Source organism: Schistocerca serialis, chromosome 7 (genome assembly GCF_023864345.2).
Source record: "Schistocerca serialis cubense isolate TAMUIC-IGC-003099 chromosome 7, iqSchSeri2.2, whole genome shotgun sequence".
Classification (NCBI taxonomy): Eukaryota; Metazoa; Arthropoda; class Insecta; order Orthoptera; family Acrididae; genus Schistocerca; species Schistocerca serialis.
The window spans coordinates 405170651-405192700 of record NC_064644.1 but is presented as its reverse complement, the minus strand read 5'-3'; the positions used below and the strand labels follow the sequence as shown (position 1 = coordinate 405192700).

At 37.2% G+C, this 22050-nt stretch overlaps 1 protein-coding gene across 2 annotated transcripts in view; it reads left to right on the top strand.

Moving 5' to 3' along the window:
- LOC126412172 (dual specificity mitogen-activated protein kinase kinase dSOR1) overlaps window positions 1-19035 on the top strand; it is a 96634-nt gene extending 77599 nt beyond the window's left edge. For both annotated transcript variants that reach the window (XM_050081651.1, XM_050081653.1), the window contains 2 exons: window positions 2825-3006; window positions 14485-19035. In XM_050081651.1, the coding sequence (XP_049937608.1) occupies window positions 2825-3006; window positions 14485-14622 (320 nt within the window). In that variant the 3' untranslated portion in view covers window positions 14623-19035. The remainder of the gene's footprint in view (window positions 1-2824; window positions 3007-14484) is intronic.
- Window positions 19036-22050: the final 3015 nt, after the last annotated feature.

Here is a 22050-nt window from a genome sequence, read left to right as displayed (position 1 = left end):
TTTTTTTTTTTTTTAGTGAATGATTCATGAAAAAACAGCCATGACTCCAGTGCGAATCTAACTTAATGAATGCAGCAACAATGTGAGACAGTGACTGCAGAATCAATTGTTGATAACAGTCAAGTGGTTGAGTGGTTGAGTAGGAAGTCATTGTTGCAAGTGTCTGTATATTATCTTATGAACTTGTTTTGTAGATTGCAGTTCTGTTTATTGTCTCATACAATTGAGACCCTAAGAATTGTTAGTGTGAAAATGCTGTGTGTGCACAAATGTAAATCAGATGAATTGAAGAAATATAGCCTGGCAGTTTTAGAATTGTCTCACAGAAATTTTAAATGTAAAAATAAGCATTAACCAGAGTAGCCAGATATATAAATTTCCCAAAGGAATCCTGATAAACAGGATTCATGGGTATCGTGGTAAAACACAGGGTGATCAGACAGTTTTTAGTGCTAAAGTAATAGTGTGTGTGGTTCTTCGGAATATCATAAAGCAAATTTGTGACCACATTTTTTTTATCCTTAAACTTTCTTTATATGCTACTCTGAAATTAGTACTAAAATTTTAAATATTGTGCTGGATTTATTTATAAATTATTGATAAAGTTTCAGAATAGTTAGTCATCCTAAATTCACTCACCAGTACAAGTAGATGAACTATCTATGTACATGTTGGGCCTGGTGGTCTAGCAGTAAACCACGTGTCTGGAAACAGAGTGGTTGCAGAATCAAATCTCAGTTGGATAACAGAGTTTTCAGTCTCTGCTTTAACCTAGCTCTCGCCGCTCAACAGTGTGAGGAATCACTATAGTTCAATTCTTTTATCTTTGCGGTTCACGCATGCCCGCCCAGATGCGGGAGATAGCTGCGTTGCCAGTTGTAAGCGCCAAGAGAAGCAGCGCCATAGTACAGTTCGCAAACTTACATTTAGGGTGGAGCGCACAGTTTATGAAGTAAAGGCACCACGGCCGCATTAAACCTTTCGCTGCTACAGAGATGTGCTCCCCGCATTCCGCGATGCGCGCGGTTTCGTCAGCATTGCATTGCTCGCCTGTGCAGACACATGGTGTTTCGACTGCTTTGAAACACTTTATCATTCGATTTCATAAAAACTATTTGGCCCAAAAATTTGATTTTTACACATCTTCTTGACTGATACCTTCCCCCCATAAATGACTTAATTTTGTTTCGATGTTCAATGCAGTTATTGTGCAGCATTAGATGTAGTAAACCATTGCACTAAATTTTGAAGAGTTTGCAGAGGTAAAAGTCCAAATGGTATACTTTCCATATGGTCGATTTTAGTTGCCACTAGAAATTTCAAAAAATTACTTTCAAACGAATAAAATTCTTGAAGTAAGACACTTCGATATTGTTTTTAAATAAAGAAAATATTAAGCACCGAAGAAGGTTTGAACTCGGAACCTTTCGCTTAGCAGCCGTACACTTTAACCATTATGCTAACATAGCTCGTCATTCAACACATCTCCTGGAAGACATTAAAATATCGTACAAAATACCGACAAACACTGTTGGTATGACTATGAATTACTCACGTTTCGTCGAAGTACAATAGGAAATAACAATTACCGCTGTTCTTTATTGCGAAAAAGCGGTTACTGAGAATGATACAAACACCTTTCCTTGCAATTGCCTGAATTAGGAGGCTTATTGCTTGTTTGGTTTAATTAATTAATAGAATGTGAAGCAATTGGTATAAAGAATGCTTTTTCCAAACTTTCTATAAAAGAAAGACTGCTATCAAGACATGGCTTTTCTTTAATTACTATATTTATGACTGAACGTTTCTAAAACCGAAGACATTCGTCCGTGCTCTGCACTGCAGTCGAGCTCTGGCAACGTCGTTCTCTGTTCATTGGCTGACTGTGTTTTGTGACGTCAGATGCGCAGGACGAACCAAACTTGGCCGCCGTCATAAATGACGTGCACTTTAGAAACAACATGTGGTCTAGATTCTATACTCTACGTTTTTGCACCTGGTTAGTTAAATGGGGTAGGTTAGGGACATTGCAGGAGGCCATTGAACTATGTGGAATTGCTGTTGTTGTTATTATTATTATTTAATGTATGTATCTTTACACATTCATATTTTCCTGCTAACTTTGAGCCACTATCGAAGCGTTCGCCATGACCATCGTGAATGTCCAGGCTGTCACTACTCAACTTATGCAGTTTTTCTTCTGGTAATCCCCTTCTGATTTTTTGATAACTTATGATGAAGTCAGCAAAACTTTCTTCTACAGAACACACCCCATACTCAGTGTAGAACCACATAATGATTTAAATCATCTGTTCTAAATGTGCTTTATCCATAGTGCAGTCAAACATAATAGAGAAGTATAATTTACCTTGCTCATTATTTCAGATTGTACCTTATTTCCCAAAATTTCTACAAACTTGTTTGGAATTTTTGGAGAAAAATAGCTTGGAACATGTTTTCCAGTTCTTACATTTTCTATATTCTCAAACAGTTGTGAGAATTATTGTGGCTAACAGTCTTGAAAGTTTTCAAAAATGCACCAGAGTTGTTGTCACTGATGAAATATGAACCACCTTGTAATGGTAAATTGTTCCTGGCATAATCAGGAATTATGCCTACAGTACATCTGAGAACACTATTTCACTCTTCTTTTTACTTTTTCATAATTTCTTCAGGCACATAGCTTTCATAAATTTTATCTTAAGAAATTGAACTTCATGATATTGCTTTGATTTTTACATGTAACCTATCTTAGCTTCTGTAATTCTGAACATTTAGAATACATAAAAAGGTATGTTAATTTGCCCTGGTTGTATCCTAACAGGCAACTTCCAGCAAGGCACCAATGGCCCTCGTCCGATGGCAATATTTGAACTTCTCGATTACATTGTGAATGAGCCACCTCCAAAGTTACCATCAGGGATATTCTCTGATGCCTTCAAAGACTTCGTTGACAGCTGTTTGAAAAAGAATCCGTCAGAAAGAGCAGATCTCAAGACACTTATGGTGAGAGCTAAGTAGAACAGTATCTTATTACTCTTAGCAAAATAGTATATTAGGTTCTATATGTGTTGTTGTCAGTTTAATCAACTACATTTTTGTAATTCCTGTTGAAATAATCATAGCTCCATGTAAATCGCTGATCTACTGTTTTCAGAGACAAATTTAAAAATATTGTCTCAGTGTCTTTTTAGGTATAGGTACTAAGTCCTTAACTTTCCACAGCTGTCATGTAACCAAATTATTACTAATGAAGTCTTCTGTATAAGCAGTCTTCATTCATAAAGAGTTTTAAAACTGCTATAAATTAAAATTATGAGACAGAATTGCAGGCCAATATTTACTTGAAGAGGTGAAATACTTAGTATTATTGACAGACATACGTAAAAGTAAAATGAACTCCCCTAGCTTTCAGAATCATAACTTTTTTTCTTCAGGCAGGAAAGAGGGATGAATGTGGGGAGGTTAAAAAGAAAGGGCAAATTACTTATATCCCAGTAGAAAATACCTGTTCAGTCTCTGTTGCCTCCCCTTTCATATTTGTCACCCCTTACCCTAACTACTCTCTCTCATCCTGGGGTCAGAGTGCCTTGCTTTCCTTTTCAATCTTCCCCAACCTATTCCTTAATTCCTCTGTGAGGAAGGAACTAATAACTCTAAAAGCTGGGACTTCTTAAAAAACTTGTGTAAGTGTCTGTCAGCATTACTAAGTATTTTGCCTCCTGAAAGTAATGGTGGCCAGCTTTCTAAACCTTTTTCAAAATCCAGATTGTTTGATTACAAAAAAAGGGGGGGGGGCAGGAACCACTCATCTGTAAATGAATGGTGGGTGCCACATGCACAACTGAAAATAATACCATCACACTAGCTTTTGAGATAACCCTGTTCTTTTAGCATCATTTTTTAGTGTTTGAAACATAAATGAAGGAGATAGTTTGAAAAATTTTGTTGAAGTATTGCTTTCAACAAAAATGCAGACCCAGTTATTGTAATATGAAATATTTTTAGACTTTAGTTTCTCTCTGTGCTTGCAAGTTCTTTCTGTTATTGACACGTGAGGAACAGTTGTTCAATACAAGTTCCCTTCAAAGAAGAACTACTACTTCTGGAATGTTACGTGTGTTTGAGACTATGACAGTGTTGCTCAATTTCAAATGCCAATGAGTTAGTACGACCAGTTTCCTTTGGACATTATGAATCACTATGCTGCACCATGTTACTAATTTTAATGTCAGTTGTGTATCAGTTGCTGGGAGACTACATTCCTAAGAAGTCTAGTGGTGTGCTGATTTCTTAATTACTTTTGTAGAGTTGCCCTTTTTTGCTTTCTTGCTTTATTTCAGTACATGAAAAAAAGCTTCATCCAGTTTCTTGAGCCCACAGTTGAAACCTAATGGCAATTAAAAAAAAAAAGACAGATTTATTAACATTGTATCTAATGTACAAATAAATTCAAATGAAATTGGAGTTTGAAAGTCTTCAATACACCTCTTCAACTCATTTGTTCCTCTGGAGGCTAAAATAAGTAGTCTTTGTTATTTACTCACAGTAACGTTCATTAGACTTCTGCATTGTCTACACTATTTCAGCCCTGTATGATATCTTTTATCATCCATGTCTTCGTAAAATTAAAATATTCTGCAAATATTACTTCTACTCTGATTATTCTTTTTTATACTTGGTTTCCTGCCGTATCCTTCAGTCAACGTAACTATATACATATCGGCAATCCATCTTTGTGCCATCTTCAGGAGAGAAGCAGCTGCTGTTGAGTCCTCTGAAAAGTGATGCCAAGACTGCAAACCATTATTCAACATAGGCCACCACACCATACTTGGTGCATGTGTCATCAATCACTGGTACTGTTCCCATCACTGGGCTTATGGCACCACTCGTACCAGATGTCTAGCAATTTATCATCACAATCCTTTAAAAATAATGCAAATTTCATGAGAGAAGGATGACAATTCTCACTATCTACTATACGGTCACATAATTGACAGGTGCAACAAATTTTTGTTGGAACATTACATCATCATGCAGAAAGAATTTTAAACAGCTAACTGATGATGGAAGAGCAAAAAATCAAAATGATTGACAGACAGTTTGTACAGGATTCATTGTTCTATACGTCAAGATGCACTTCATGGTATGTTTGCTGGCATAGAGCATGTGGGGAAACTGGGGGTACACATTATTACAGTCAGTTGTGACAATTTTTGATGGAACTGAACGAAGATTATGGAGACTATATAAATTACTGCAAAGTACATTGGTTAAGTCCAGGGGCATGCTTGGAATGATTTTTTGGTTTACAACCCGCTATTGTTGATGAATTTCTGGAGGAAGAAGGAAGGCAGGAATGAAAGTTAGAACGTCTGGAATTGATTGTAGACCTGGCATGTTAACTGCACACTGCCACAGTAAACTGCTGCAAGGTGTGAGATAACATATTTCTGGTTTGATGAGGATGCATTTAAAAAGAAAATCTTGTTACGGAAGGGACAAATTCTGACAAAAATACACTGTCAGTTTTCCTAAGCTCACTGATGCAATTGAAAAAATGCAAGTATAGTCTTCTAAACATTTTAAGGATGCTCCCAATCTTACATACTTTTTGAGCTATTTTTGAGATACTTTGCCTCTTCAATTGAAAGCACTCCTGTACACATACAGGAAGAAGAACTGATCAATCTGCAGTGTAATTCCTGTTTAAAAGACAAATTCTTTTATGTTTTAACTATCCAGTAGTTATTTGGGAAGAGTTTCCTTGTGTCTGTAATGAAGTTGCAAACATTATATAATATTCTGATCAATGTATGTGTGTGGAAGGCTTTTTTCGATTATGGTTATGGTTACATGGAAAACTGAATGACGAAAATATGTGAAATTTAGTGCTTCTGTACATATGCTGACAGTATGAAAAGTTTATGATGTCTTTGGCCCACCAAAAGTAATTAAATAATATTGAAAATTTGTTTTGTTTTTGATACAAAGAAATAGAAAACCAAGTTGTGTGCAGTTTGTTCAGTGTTCCTTGTGTGAGTGAATTGCCATCTATACATGGCGCATTTGCGGTTTCCCCTCTTCTCCCTCCTCGTGTTCAGACAACATGACTTGGTAGTGGAGGAAGTGTGCAGCAGGGCGACAGTGCTCAGTACACATAAGAATGCACTGCACATGTACAGAATTCGTGGGTGTCCCTGTTTTATATGATACATACCACCCTTCTGTTTTCCCCTTTACCACCAAGATGCAAGTAATGGCTGTCACAGTATACCAGCAACATTTTGCTATTTGTCCCCTGTATATGCCACGTCAGCAGTTGATCAGGATTACGTCATCAAAACCTCATCAGACAGCTCCCTTGCCCATTCCTCTTATGTGTGGATGTGAATCCATACAGTGTACTATGGGTCTCCATGCAATTTTTCCCCAGGATAGAGCTGTTGAAGAACTCTCATTGACAGAGGATCTTTGCATTACAAACATTGGGCTGAGTTCACATTTCACTACTGTCATACGGCCGTTCGCTGCCATGAGTCTTTTGATATGATATCAAGACCTCACAAACACTACACATTGGAAAGTTGTTGGCGACTTGCTTTGTAGTGATCATTTCCTGATCTGAATTCACTTGACAGACAGAGCTGTGCTCAGAAGTATACCATCACAATAGGTGCTCAGTAAGCTGAACAGGTTGCTGTTTTGAGTGCTGTGACATTGTCCAGGACTGGATGGGTCAAATCACAAAGGCAATTCACAATGCCACTGAAGCAACAATTCCACAGTCTTCAGGCCAACCTTGAAGACAGCCGGTCTCCTGGTGGACTGACGAGTGTGTCTCAGCTATCAGAGAGATGTGGGTTGCCCTGCGTAGGATCAAATATCAACAAACAGCAGAGAACCCCACTGTCTTTTGTGAAGTGAGGGCCAAATCCTGCCAAATTAAAAAAAGCAGAGTAAACAAATGTATTGGCAATAGTTTCTGAAGACTGTAAACCATTGCAGCAACTGTGCAGTTGTATGGAAGTTCATTGCAATTTCTGTGATAGGTGAGAAGAGCCCCATTCCTGATGCAATGAGAAATGGAAGCCTCCATATGAACCTAAGGAACATAGCCCAGACATTGGTATAACATTTTGCTATAGTAACTGCCAGGTTTCCTGTGGTCCTTTCTTTCTCCTCATTATTTTAAATATAGAGTCTGCAATATCTTGTCTGATCATTTTGAACAAAAGAACAGTGCCCCTCACTGTTGTGTCTTAAGAGTGACGGTGTTTGGAATTACTATTAACAGTACTACATTCGAGGTGAGGGATCCTATCCAGTGTTCCCTGTTCATGAGAGACATCTCTGTTGGAAGCTCATCTTCCAGCATTGCAAGTAACACGTGCCAATCAGGAGGTTGGAGAAATGGGCAGATGAAAGTGATTTTTCTTTTTTAACTGAGAAGTATTTATTTGTTCGTTTTAACCATTTGCATTCTATTTTTAATTTGCCTGAACCGAGAGTGATGGACACTATTTTAAACTTAAAAAGGATGTTGAGTGTTTTGAACCTCACTTTTGGTAAAAAATTTGCTTGGCTGCCACACCTGAAAAATCTGAAGGCAAGAAGACTCGGAGCAGGTAATATTTTAAAATGTGTTAGTCACAGGGCTTGGAGAGCAGACAGAACTTATTTGCTTCAGTTTCATCAACTCTTTGTAGGTTCCTGCCTTGATCTTGGATGTGTGGTGTTATAGTCAGGTACTTAGAATTAAAAATATTGGATGTCATCCACCAGAGGGAATGGGGCTGGTCATGGGTGCATTTAGGACCACCCCATTCCCAGGCTATATATCGAGGTGGGTGAGTTGCTACTTCACTCCAGGTGGTGACTCCTCATTTAGTAGCAGGTGTACAAGACGCATTTGTCTCCCCTCAGAGCTGCATACCATTCCATTGCTTGCTTTCCTTTTGAATGAGTCTGTAACATACATTGGTGAGCAGCAAAACCTTTTACGATACATGGAAAGGATTTACTTTTAGAACTTTGGAGTGAAAATCCCTGCTAGCTTAAGAGGCCTAGAATTATTTTAGAACTGACCGTGTTAAAGAAACAGTGCACTCAAATGTAATTTTGAAGTCTGGTTATATAACACTTTAGGTAAGCACAGAAATTTTACTGATTTGTATACAGCTGGCTCAAAAAAGAGATAACTTGGATGCTCTGTTATCTTCCCTGACTGTGTCTTACGAGGTTGACTCCCTGGTCAGTTAACAATCTGCAGTGCTGTGAACTGCACACAGTCCTGAAGGCAATGGAGCAAATGAGATATGTTTGAAGAAAAAGTTGTTTATCTGATCCAGTTCCCTTAGTGCTGTACAAGCATTGCAACAAATGTATCCAGTAGAGAAAATTATGAAATTAATAGAGGGTAAACTACTTCTCCAACTGCAGGAGGAACAGGTATCATTGTGCTGAGTACCAGGGCATGTGGGATTGCGGGGAAATGAGCTAGCATGTATAGCAGGGCTTAAAGTAACATGCCCCTGAAAGCTGCCATCTCACTGTTGAGTCGAAGAACTATGTATCTGTGGGAGGAAGAGTGGCAAGGCCTGAGGGGCAATAAGCTGTGGTCAGTGAAGCCAAATATCTGGCTTTGGCATGCCTTACACCAATCACTCCTACAGTATGAGGCCAACCTGACCTGCCTCCTAATAGGACACTGTCTCTTAATGCACGGCCATGCACTCTGGCAAGAAGATCCCCCATTCTGTGGTGCCTGTGATGCACAGCCTGCCATACATCATGTTTTACAGTGCATTTTTCAGACCAGAGTGTAACAGCTCATGTAAGTGAGGCCTGCCCTCTGTTTCAGCTAATGGTAAGTTGAATAAGAACATGGGACTGTGGGTCTGCCTTGATGCAAAACATTTTGTTTTATTTCTTTTCTTTCCCAAACTGGTCTCAGTGACAATATAGCCATCATCATTGAGTTTTTTGTTATTCTGAAACTTGGAAAATTAACATGGTTATAAACACGAAACTTTATTACATGTGTACTGTTTGTTTCCAAATATCGTATTCTGTGAATAGTTTTATAATATCTTATTTACTTTAAGAACTAACACATCAGATTTAAGCTCATTTCTAACAAGAGCTCTACTGGCAGATGAAATGAAGCAGATAATCAGAAAGAACAAACCATCCATAAATACAAATACAAAAATCTGATGAGAAAATCATAAACTAAAACAACATAATTAATTCATAACCAAGGTGGACAAAGGAAACTCTCTGGTCTTAATAACAGAGGCAGAACGCAGAATACATTGAGAAAACAGGTAAAGTGTCAAAATAAAATAAAATAAACCAGTGACCAACACAGAGATACCAAAGGAACATAAAGACACTCTTACTTACTAGGGAGACACATGCAGACATTACTACAGAAAATATACACATACATAAATGACAGAAGCCTCAAAAACATGGGAGGCATAATACAGAAAAGTAAGAATATTGGGATCCCTCAACAACAAAAATGCTATCTCGTGACATTACATCTGTATACTCTGAGGTGACTTAAAGTCACAGTATAGCTATATGTATATATGCAGATTGCAATATTGTCGCATACACAAGGTGCAAAAGGGCAGTGTATTTGTGAAGCTGTCATTTGTACTCAGGTGATTCATATAAGATGGTTTCTGATGTGATTATGACCACACAGTAGGAGTTAACAGACTTTGAACATGGAATGGTAGTTGGAGGTAGATGCGCGAGACATTCCATTTTAGAAATTGCTAAGGAATTCAGTATTCGGAGATCCACACTGTCAAGAGTGTGCCGAGAATACCAAATTTCAGGCATTTCCTCTCACCACGGACAATGCAATGGCCAACGGCCTTCACCTAATGACCGAAATCAGTGGTGTTTGTGTAGAGTTGTCAATGCCAACATACAAGCAACACAGCGTGAAATAACCTCAGAAATCAGTGTATGACGTGCGATGAACGAATCTGTCGTTACTGAGCTATGTTAACAAACGGCTGACACAAGTGCCTTTGAGAACAGTATGATGTTGCCTGCAGTGCCTCTCCTGGGCTTGTGACCGTATTGGTTGGACCCTAGATGACTGGAAAACCGTAGCCTGGTCAGATGAATCCTGATTTCAGCTGGTAAGAGCCGATGGTACAGTTTGCGTGTGGCTTAGACCCCACAAAGCCATGGATCCAAGCTGCCAACAATGCATTGTGCAAGTTGGTGGTGACCACTAATGGTGTGGGCTGTGTTTACATGGAATGGACTTGATCTTCTGGTCAAACTAAACCGAACATTGACTGAAAATGGTTATGTTCGGCTACTTGGGAGGACAGTTGCAGCCGTTCATTGACTTCATGTTCCTGAACAGCAGTGGAATTTTTTTTACGGATGACAATGCACCATGTGACTGGGCAACAGTTGTTCACAATTGGTTTGAAGAATATTCTGGATAATTCAAGCAAATGATTTTGTCATCCAGATTGCCCCACATGAATCCCATTGAACTTTTATGGCTTATAATTGAAACGTCATTTCTTACATAAAATACTACACTGCCAACACTTTTGCAATTATGGAAGGCAGCATAGCTCAGTAGGTCTGCAGGGGACTTCCAGTGACTTGTTGAGTCCATGCCACTCTACTCTGGGCAATAGGAGGTCTGACACGGTATTAGGAGGTATCCCACGACTTTTGTCACCTCAGTGTATACCCACAAAAGAAACTATAAAATCATAGAACAACAGTTGAAAAACAGTAAATTTCCAGAGGTACAAATAAACCAAATCTCATCTATCCTTAGACTAATTGCAGAACAAATTATTTCACTTTCAACAACTTCTATTCGCAACAAGTGTGTCTACCCATGGGCTCTACCATAAGTGGAACTTGAGCCAACATTTTCTTGAATCAAACAGGGAACATAATGTTCAACAACATTGTGAAACAAGAAGGGCACAAAATAATATACTGGTGCAGATAATGTGTCTCATAGATGAAACACAGAATGGAAGAGCTACACAGTAACATCAACACAGTACACCCCTAAACCCACTTCATAAAGGAAACTGAAGAAAAGGGGAAACTTAATTTCCTGGGTCTTACAATTACAAGAAACAACAACCAACGTGAATTTTCCCTTTACAGAAAACCCATATCCACAAGCGCTGCTATCCATAGCTCTTTCAACCCCCTGACAGCTCAGTTCCACACATTATCCACGGGATAGACAGAATATCTCCCAAATCAGATGAAAATGAATACAAAACAGGCATCATAAAAAAGCTCAACAACAAGATAAAACTGGAAAATAACGATAGTGGCCGCCTACTCAATAGTGCAGCCAAAGTGTCTGAAAACACAGAAGCAGAAACACAGACAATAAAGCAGACCACACCACATCAGGGAAAAAAAAAACAGATGGTACACAGTAACATACAATAATGTAATAGCACTTAGAAATGGAAACATACTGAAAAACTAAGGGATCCCAATAACATTTATAACAAACAACACAGTTCGGGGAAGGCTAAGTTCAGATAAAAAACCTCAGGCAAATTCAGCAGTGCAGGAATATACCAACTCACATGTAGCTCCTGTCCAGCCCAATACATAGGACAAAGGAGCAGAAACATTCGAACTAGGTACACAGACCGGACGAGAGCTCTGAAGAGTGACAGCATACATTCCACTTTTGTGGAACACCTGATAATGGAACCCACTGCTCCACTAATTTTGAAGCTGATTAACACATCCTGAAACACAGCAACTGTTTGCACCGAAAATTAACAATAAAAGAAAATTATTACACATGAAAGCCTATAGCAGAAGGGAAAAGCATAAGAAATGAAAATTCAACACTTTGCAACAACACACACTCTATGGCTTTAAGAGAAAACAACACACACACACACACACACACACACACACACACACACACACACACACACACACACCAAAATCACTCCTCCATCACATACAGAGGTATAAATAAGAAACACAGTCATCAGAACTCCTGCTACAATTTTCAAAATCTTCTCACAATATGCGATACATTCTCACGACACACATGAATTGTGAGATGGTGTAATTTTTTAATTACGATCAAGATGTAAAACTTATGTTTTTCTGTGTTTAAAAGCAACTGCTAGCCAACCAATTAATGTGAGTGCATGACAAATTACATAACAATCTAGTGCACACAAAAACTGTATCTACACCTTTACCATGATTCCCAGTAGTATAAGTTCAATTTTTCATATTTGTTTGAACAGCCTCTTATGCAATTGCAGATAACATGCTGTGAGCCGAAGAAACTGCAACAAAATACAGAAAATATGCTGGAAATAAAGGCAACTAATGTAGACACAGTGTTGTGACTTAAAGTAAATAAGAATACAATATTTGGATCCAAACAGTACATATGTAATAATATTTTTTTAATTTTTATAATGATGCCAATTTTGAATAAAATTCATTTAGAATAAAGAAAAACCCACTGAAGAGGGCGATATAGATGCTGAAAATAGTTTGGGAAATTAGGTTGGAGGTTTTAGTGTGTTGCAGAGTTGCTGGCTCATCCTTCTTTGTCTAGTGGTCAGCCAGCCACATACATATATTTGCCATGGTCTTTACCAGTTTTTGGTGTACCTTTCTATATTTTCAGCTAATCTTTTAAGGAGTGACACGTAAAGAAGTTTTGGTGTCTGTGTGTGCATGCGCTTCTGCAGAAAGGACTTTCTATTAACTTTCATTTTTTTTTAACTGAACTATGTCTATGGTGACAAAATAACCAATAATTGTATAGACAATATCAGTATTACTTAGTAGATGTCTTTACCTGCATGTAGTGTAAACAAACGTAGCAAAATGAACTACAAAAATCTTTTGTTGCTCAGTTAATATTTACCTGGGAAACATTTATCTCAGTGGGTTCACAATTGTCAAATAATAAGAAGAATTAGTTCTTTACGCTTAACGTAATTGCCTTGTTAATAATGTTGTTTTTTTTTTTTTTTTTTACATCTACAACATAGATGGGCAGTTAATGTGTATAAATGGTTAGCAAAACTTTTTCTTTTCATTTTAATGACCTAATATCCATAATTCCTTCTCTTACGTCTGCAGACATCTTCTTGAAGACCTTTTCACTAGAAGAAATATCACCATTATTAACCCTATACAGTGAGGCAGTCTTCAAGGAATTCTGTTTTCTCTTGTGTACTATTTTTATTATTAGCCACAAATATCCTTGAAGAGTACTGAGAAATGAGATAATTCAAAGATATTTGAAGATCAAGGGCTTTTTTTTCCACAGTAGTCTTTTTGCTCACTTTTGTTGAGTAAATACTGTATATGAACCTTAGTCATGTTAATCCAGAAAATAATTCTGTAAGAAAACAGATTGTGTGGCCATATTTCTTCCTTTGAGGTATCGTTTTGGTATATGGTAATTTCCTTCCTGCTTGGGACTTTATTTGTTGTTGGAGACAGTTATTTCTGCAAAATTACATGTTTTCCACATGGTCTTACTTGCATGTTGGAATATTTATATTGATTTGTGTTGCCTGAAAAATTAACTGTCCATATTTGAAATCCATCTCTCCTCTAGCTTTCTCTAAAAGTGTAGCGAAATTTGTTGTGAAAAAATCCTACCTCGTTATGAAATGAGTGCAGTTGCTGCTGTTACCTGTTTCATTGATGAGCACAAACATTATAATCACTACCTCAAATGCATGATACCCCTCCCCCCACCCACCCCACCCCATTGGCCTGTCTCTGTGATAAAGTGTATGTTATGAGCATTGAGCTATTTGAACTAAAAATGTGATTCATCCAACCAGTTGACACATTTTCGTTGATACACTATTCAATCTCTGTAATCCTATGCCAATATAATTGAGGATGTCATTGGATCAGTGCGGGATCATGTAGGGTCATCTCCATCAGAGCCCCATGTTGGACAGTGTGCACTTAACTGTGTGCTCTGAAACACTTGTGCCTCCACCAGCACTGTACTGTCAGCAGATCTGCCACGGATCACTGCTTATCCTGTTTTACAGGGTGGGCAAGATATTAGAGGCATCGGTGTTCAACAACTTGTTGCCTACTTGAGGTTTCACTGTCTTTCATATACTTTCCATAGATGTCGCAGCAGTATCGTGTGAGCAGCTGACCAGCTTTGCTGCTCTTGCAAGATGCTTGTTCCCAAGCACTGGGCCGTAACAATCTGGCCTTTGTCACCGTCGCTGAAGTCAACCTATATTGATTTTGCCACTAGGATGATTCCCTATTTGCCTCTGTTCCACTTGTTTATTCCTTACCATATCACATGCCCGCAGTGCCACCGGACAGCATTCCGTTGTGTGATACGCATCGTTGTATTTGCACTTGGTGTAACAATGTAATTTTTTTTAAGTCCAAGTAATTTTGTACCCTTGTCTTTTTCCACAGAACCATGAATGGATTCGTAAGGCTGAATCAGAGAATGTTGACATTGCTGGATGGGTGTGTAAAACTATGGATCTGGTTCCTCCAAGCACGCCATTACATTCTGCTGCTCCAAATTTTGGTGGTGCTTCTGGCAAGTGAGAGTATCTCATCACTTGCTTTGTTTCCTTTCCTTCATTGTAGACCTACCTGTACATCAATATGCTATGAATATAAGCTGCAAGTCTTTTTATAAACATATAGATGTATAAACATACAAGTACGTTGCTGTAGAAGTTAAACAAATTTTTTGTGTGAAACTCTGCACCATTTGTGGGAGACCCAAAGCCTTTACCTCTTCAAAGCAGAGATTACATTTCAAGGGAAAATATTATGTAGATGCCAAATAATATTAAGCTTGAAGACTCGAAATCTACCTTATGTATTGACCTGCAGAGGTTTTGGTCAATATTGAGAGAAACAGATAACAATATGTTGTCTGCTTGTGATGTATATTTGTTGAATACTATTTAGTTCACTGATATAAAGTAATTTATTTTTATTAGTGTTAATACTTTTAATATGTGTGAGAAACCATTCCATTAATTAGAGTTTTGTCAATTACTGTCATAGATACTGTGTATATTTATGCATGTGATACTTCTGTTTGTGCACTGTTTACCACTGTATATTTATGTTGTTTCACAGAATAAGAATAAGCAAGTGTAATTCAATTTAACTATATGTACATACATACATCAGATATTATTGCAGTGATAATAAAACCTGCACCAAGATAATTAATTTAATTATTGTTGTGGCTGTGACATGCAGTGGAGTTGACAACACTATTGCTTTTATACTATCTCAAACTCAGTTCTGTAATTATTTTGTTCAGTAAAAGAATGAGGAACTCAATTGCACATGTTGGACCATAGTTTAGTATTTATTCCTTTGCACTGAGTACCTGGGAAACAGTTTTTAATGTCTTTTAAATATTTTGGGATGCTACAAAAAGAATCTGGCTTTATGGTCACAACTCAGCAAAGATGCCAATTTATGACTGTGATGCAACTGTTACTGGTTAATGGTGAACATCATTTTATTGGGATTCCGTATCATTGTTGTCTATTTAATGAAGTCAAAATTGGAATTGAGGCAAAAAATGAAACTATTGTATTATTTTAAAAACTAAAATTTGAACACAGTCACCAGAGAAGTAGTTAAAAATGTTGACTAATGTGCTACAGATGTTCTTCTAATTGTGTGTTTATTTTGAAGTTGGTAAATGTGTAAGACTGCTGATTAAGAAGTGGCAACAAAATAATACAAGGAACTGGTGAACTGCTCTATCTTGTTATTTCCCTGTTATCTTTACTGCCATAATAAAAACAAAGGAAATGAAATTTTCCTGTAAAATTTGACTGTTTTGTGCTGTTATGTTTCAGGCTTCACTCTTTTCTTTTGTATGTTTATTATGAAAGGGGGGAAAGTAACTTTTAGTAAAATGTCTTGGAGGAAGAAGGTGTGTATAGAGTAATGATTTTATTATATTACCATGATATGTAAATAGTACCAGGAACTGTAGATTTGTTTAAATTGTGGGCATTATGTTCCTCTAGCAATAACAAAAGAAATTCTACAAGATTTTGCCGAGCCTCTTCAGTCCTTTCTCCTATCACATATTTGTAGACCGTCCCATCACTGGTGTCATAAAGACATATGTCACAATAAAGTAATTTGGTTCCATTGCAGTCCCTTAGTAGCAGACATTAAATGATCATGAAGAAGCATTATGTATGAGAAGTTCATAATTTCATCTGGTAAGTTCTTCATTCAGCATTAGCAGACATGTTACAACTGTAATATACATTAACGACACATCAGTGTATAAATATTCATCTTCTTGGTATGTTAAATTGTTCTGTAAAAGTTTGTAATGATTCAATAGCTCAGATTTGTATCCAGTCATTATAATTAACCTTTTCCTGTTGTTTTAGCTCTTTAAACTTCATGATAGATTAATGCTTTGTGCCAATCAGAACTTGAACCTTGGCCCATGCTGTCTGCATGCCGTACTTTTACCGATTATCTAGGCACGATTCATCTTACAGCTACAATCTTCCACTGTCCCTGTTTTAATTTTTTCTTTGTCATGATTTTGCACACCTGGATAAACTCCACTGCACATCAAAAGATTTCTCCCTTACCCCCAATTACCCATTGTCCTATTCTTTAGAAATAAATGTAAAAAATTAAGAAATTGTAATTAAATTAGTCCCTGTTCGCATTGCAACATAGGTCCTTCCCTCACTTTGTTTTGTTGTTAAACATATTTTACATTTTATAAGAATGTTTTGCTCACCCGTAATGTATTGTAAAGTTTGTTCCTTTTGATGTAGCAGTTGCTGCTCAAGTGAATAATTGACAAGCCCTGTTTTAGATGTTTTGTATGCAGTTGAAGTATCCACACCAGTTTATAAACAAGATTAGTTACAGCCAGTTGGGGAATAATGCTTGTTACTTTGCATCTATTTAGTTTAGGTTCTATTCACCCCAATTTCTTAATACTCTGTTAGTGATTGATATTCATACTATATTGTGTCAGGTATTTTTGCTCAACATTTCATTTAGTTGAAATATAAATTTCCTTAATGTAATGCCCTCTTACTTCAGTGATGTTATTAATGTGTACCATTCAAAATATTTTGTGATAGTAAGCTAAAGGCATATATGCATACAATTTATTGTGTTCATTTCTCCTGGCAGTGTATAATTTCATTAGTGACCTTAACATCAGCCATTTTCATTTGTTGAACTGACACATTAATTAATTGTTAATAAAAATCACCTCTTGTATTGTTAAACATTTATTGTGTTACAACTGGTTTTGTTCCTTGAACGTCTTCAGATTGACAAGTTGTGCTAAAGTCATGACATAAATGGTCTGCTTGTCATACGTAATGTTAAAGACCAAATCAAAAAACACCGATCATAAACATTCTACTGACCTTCCAGTGGAAATACAGCAGTCAGACATGGTATGCTTTGTACAATAAACTGTCCCAGCCCTTAGTGACAAGTTTACTTTACACAGCATCCCGTGTCTGCCCACCATACTTCAGTCAGGTGGTTGGCAGAATGTTTTATGATCAGTGTTTTTGATTTGGTCTGTAACATTATGTACGACAACCAGACCACTTGTGTCATGACTTTATCACAACTCAGCAACCTGAAAGTGCTCATCAAACAAGAGTGTTCGTTACACAATAAATTTGTAATAATTCAGTTGAGGTGGTTTTTAGTAATCTTTAACATTGTCAACATGATCAAGATAACCCATTAATATTAATTAATTATGGTTTACATTTCTGTAGTTCTGAGTGACATCTTCACAACTGACTGCAATAGTGAAGTACTTTTTTGCCATAATTCAGCAGCATACCTTGAGCACACTATTTATTTCTTCCACATTTTGAGTTGCCTTTTCATAACACTGAGCCACAAAGCATGTAGGAAGAAGTTGATGTTATATGAATTATTCTGTTGACACAAATATCTGTAATTTTTGTTGCGGCCACAGTGCATTTGTTTCCTTTATATTTAATTGACATAATTTCATGTTTTTGCCATGTGACACTCAACATGAAAATGTTGCTGTTCTTGCTGCCTTTGCTGACCTGTTTCAAAAATTCTCTTGGGATCATGTCATAGAAGGCCTAATAGGGATCAGTAAACATAAAAATTGTCCAAGATACACTACTACTAACAGTGCAAGCAATATAATATACTACTTGTTTGAAGAACAAGCTTTGTTTACAACCACACAGACATTTTTCTGATGCAAGTGCCAAGTTTTATTCTTCCCTTTGGCTATAAACATGCAGTCAAGAGTAAATAGTTAGTTGCTGCAGTTATATTTAAACTGGTCAAGACTTTGGGGTATGGAGGTAAGTCGTATTGATCATAAAGATTGAAAACTTTAAGTGATTGAGTCAGTTTGAGGGGCAAAATCACTTTCCCTCTGTAGCACAAAATGAATGTTATGTCAGTGTCAGAAACTGATAAGTTCGCAAATCCGTGATTCATTTTAAAAGCCACTTAACATATTGTGAAAGTACCTACCTCTCTGCCTTTAAGTATGTGTTTAAAAGCTGTTGCAAAGCATGGAAAGAAAGACACAAAAGTTACATTCGTTTTGGTTGTCCACCGTAAATGTACTGTAGAGACCCTAGGTACCCTTTCATTAATATTCTTTTGATCTGTAGATTACTCCATGGTGTGTGTGAAAGTGAAAGATTTTGAAATCAGCTGGCATCATACAGAGATTTGCAGTTTATGTTCTCATTATAAAAACTGTGTAATCTAATGGCCACTTTGTATGGCTTATATAGTTTAAAAGTACCTCATTTGAGAAAGCAATGTCTTGTGATAGTTATGTATATTATTTATAAACAAATTTTCTCACTAAATATGACATTGTTGTTAGAGTACTGATGATGAACCCAAAGAATACCTTTATGCCTGTTGCAACATTGTTACATTTGCCATATTATTAAAAATGTAAGACAGTAAGTACAAGCTTCTTCATTTTAATAGTTTTACACATAACTTTCCCGGATACTCCCTTCAACTATAGTTACATGTTTCTGCTAATTGTATCACAAATTTACCACCTAGTCATCTCAAATGAAATGGTTTGGAGTGTATACCATAATATTTCTCAGTGTGACTTCAGCGCTGTGCTGTTGAATACATTGCGCATATGAATTACACTTCTTGAACAGAGCTGTGTATCAGGCATCTTTTGTTTATTAAATTATAGCTACTTCTGTTGACAAAAGTTTCATTTGAAATTTTGGCATGGCAAAGGATTAATTTTAAAACACAAGCAGAAATCTGAAAGAAAAGTAATACCATTTCCCAAAATGTTTATATTCATTCGCCATAATCGGTTTTTGTAGGCCACCTTTAACAGCTGTGGATGAGTTAACTCGTGGTGCTCTGCCTCTTCCCAGGTTGCGAGGACATGTTTAAATAAGAGCCCTGGGTTTCCCTGAAGTGCTATTAACGTGTTTGTGTCCCACTCCACCAACCTCTCACTGCTGTGAGTGAGTTACTTCCATACCTCAGAGAATAAAAAAGTTTTAGAATATTTATTGTGCAAAATATGTTCCTCGTTACAGGCTATCATTTGCAAAAAACTTTGTTTTGATATCTCGAACCATTTATAAAACATTAGAACCACATGATTCCTTATCTACAGGGGCAGAAATGGGAATGGGACTTGCTGCCGTCCGCTAGATATAACTTGAGAACGAAATGAGATATCATTTTGCTCTCAAATTCAAATAAAATTGCAAGATCTTGTCTACATTTCGTACATGACAAAGTATAAGGCAAAATCAACCACGTGCAAAGTTTATGCAGTGTGTCATTATTTCTGCAAACTCTTTAAAATTTTGTGCAGTGTTTTACTTAGTTTGATGCAGCACAGTAACTATGATGAATAACAAAAAGAAATTCAGTCTTTTATTGAGCGAATGTAAGGGGCTGTAATATGCGTGAAAATCAAATTTTTTCACCAAATAGTTTTCTTAAAAATGATCATATGTATTTGAGAGTCGTCAGAATGCTGTCTCTCAGCACAAGTAGCAGCATTTGGTGAGCAGTACTATCACAAAAAGCCACACTCAGCATGGAATGCAGCGAGCACATCTGTAACAGTGAAAGGGTTAAGGGATTGATGTAGCTCTTCGTGTGTAGCCTAATTTTAATTAATTTATGCCAGACTTGTTAACATTTGGCTTTCACTTTCATGGTCTTCCCTCCTATTGGTAATCTGCAATTTAAATAGTTGTTACTTCAGTCATATATTTTGTTCCTTTCCTAAACAGTGACTCTCTCTAAATTTGGGGTGTAAAGAGACTTTTCTTTCTTTATCCTGCATTTTGTCTCGGCTTTCTAATTTTCCTCATTTCTTCCTAACAACAAACTGTGTTCCAAGAGTCAAGTTCTCTAATTTTTTGTGCAGGCAGGCCATCTACACGAGGGAACTGGCCATGACTATGACTTCCATGTGGCATTCATGTGATAATAGTACTTAAAGAAAACATGAATTAGAATTGGATTTTAAGTTGGTGTGTTCCAAATACAAACTTTTATGTAACCTAACAAATTGATGGAATGATTAATTTTATCTAAATATTAATGTGGCAAGACAGGAATACCCCAAAGTGAAAAATCTGCTATTTATTGTCTCCTATGGAACAGAGTTTAAATTGTGTTTGCTTGGGAGAGATTTGAAGATAAGACTACAATTAGTGATACATTTTGTCCAGAGATGATGTGTACATTTCCGAAGCCTCTTAAAAATAATTGCTGATGAAGTTATGATGGCATATTGAGGTTACATTCCTACTAAACTGGCCATATACTTCAGCTGGTATGAGAGGATTTTGTTACTCGCAGAATAAGAGTAAAGTTTCGTGATTCCTAGTTCTAAAATTCACTCGGTGAGAGTGGATAGAGGAAAGATTACATTGCATTAACATATGAACCCACTACATCGTGTAATGATCTAAAACACTGGTTGTCGAACCATGGGCCGCAAGTGGCCCAAATCAAATATTTGTGTGACCTGCAGTTCTCATCTAGAATAGTGGGCACTAACAGCTTTTTTTGTTTGATATTACACAAAAATTCAACAGGCTTAATGTGGGATTGCAAGGGCCAAACAAGGTAATTGGACAAATAACTAATAGAATGTTTGCATTTGAAGCAAAACAGCAATTTTATAAAAACGAACGCGAAGAAATAGATTTGTCCAGCTATTGCTATGCTCCGATTAGATTTATCTATCGCTGAAAGTATTTACCAAGATGTGGCATCCTATTTCAAAGAATATTTGGAGGAAATAAAAAACATTCACTGAAGTGACAAAATTCATGGGATACCTCCTAATATTATGTTGGACTTTCTTTTTCCTGGCATAGTGCAGCAACTCAACGTGGCATGGAGCCAACAAGTCATTAGAAGTCCCTGGCAAAAGTATTGAGCCATGCTGCCTCTATAGCTGTCCATAATTGCGAAAGTGTTGCCATTGCAGGATTTTGTGCACTAACTGATCTCTCAATTATGTCCCATAAATGTTCAATGGAATGTGTTCCAGGTGAGCTGGGTGGCCAAACCATTCTCTCGAATTGTCCAGAATGTTCTTGAAATCAACAATTGTGGCCTGGTGACATCATAAGTTGCTATTTATAAAAATTCCATCATTGTTTGGGAATATGAAGTCTATGAACAGCTGAAAATGGTCTCCAAGTAGCCAGTGGACTGGAGGACCCAGTGCATTCCATGTCAACACAGCCCACACCATTATGGAGCCTCACCAGTGTGCAGACTACCTTTTTCACAATCTGGGCCTGTGGCTTTTTGTGGCACACTTGATCCCTACTAACTGAAATCAGGACTCATCTGACGGGGCCGCAGTTCTCCAGTCGTCTAGGGGCCAACCAACATAGTCATGAGCCCAGGAGAGGTGCTGCAGGCGATGTCGTGCTATTAACAAAGGCACTCACATTGGTCGTC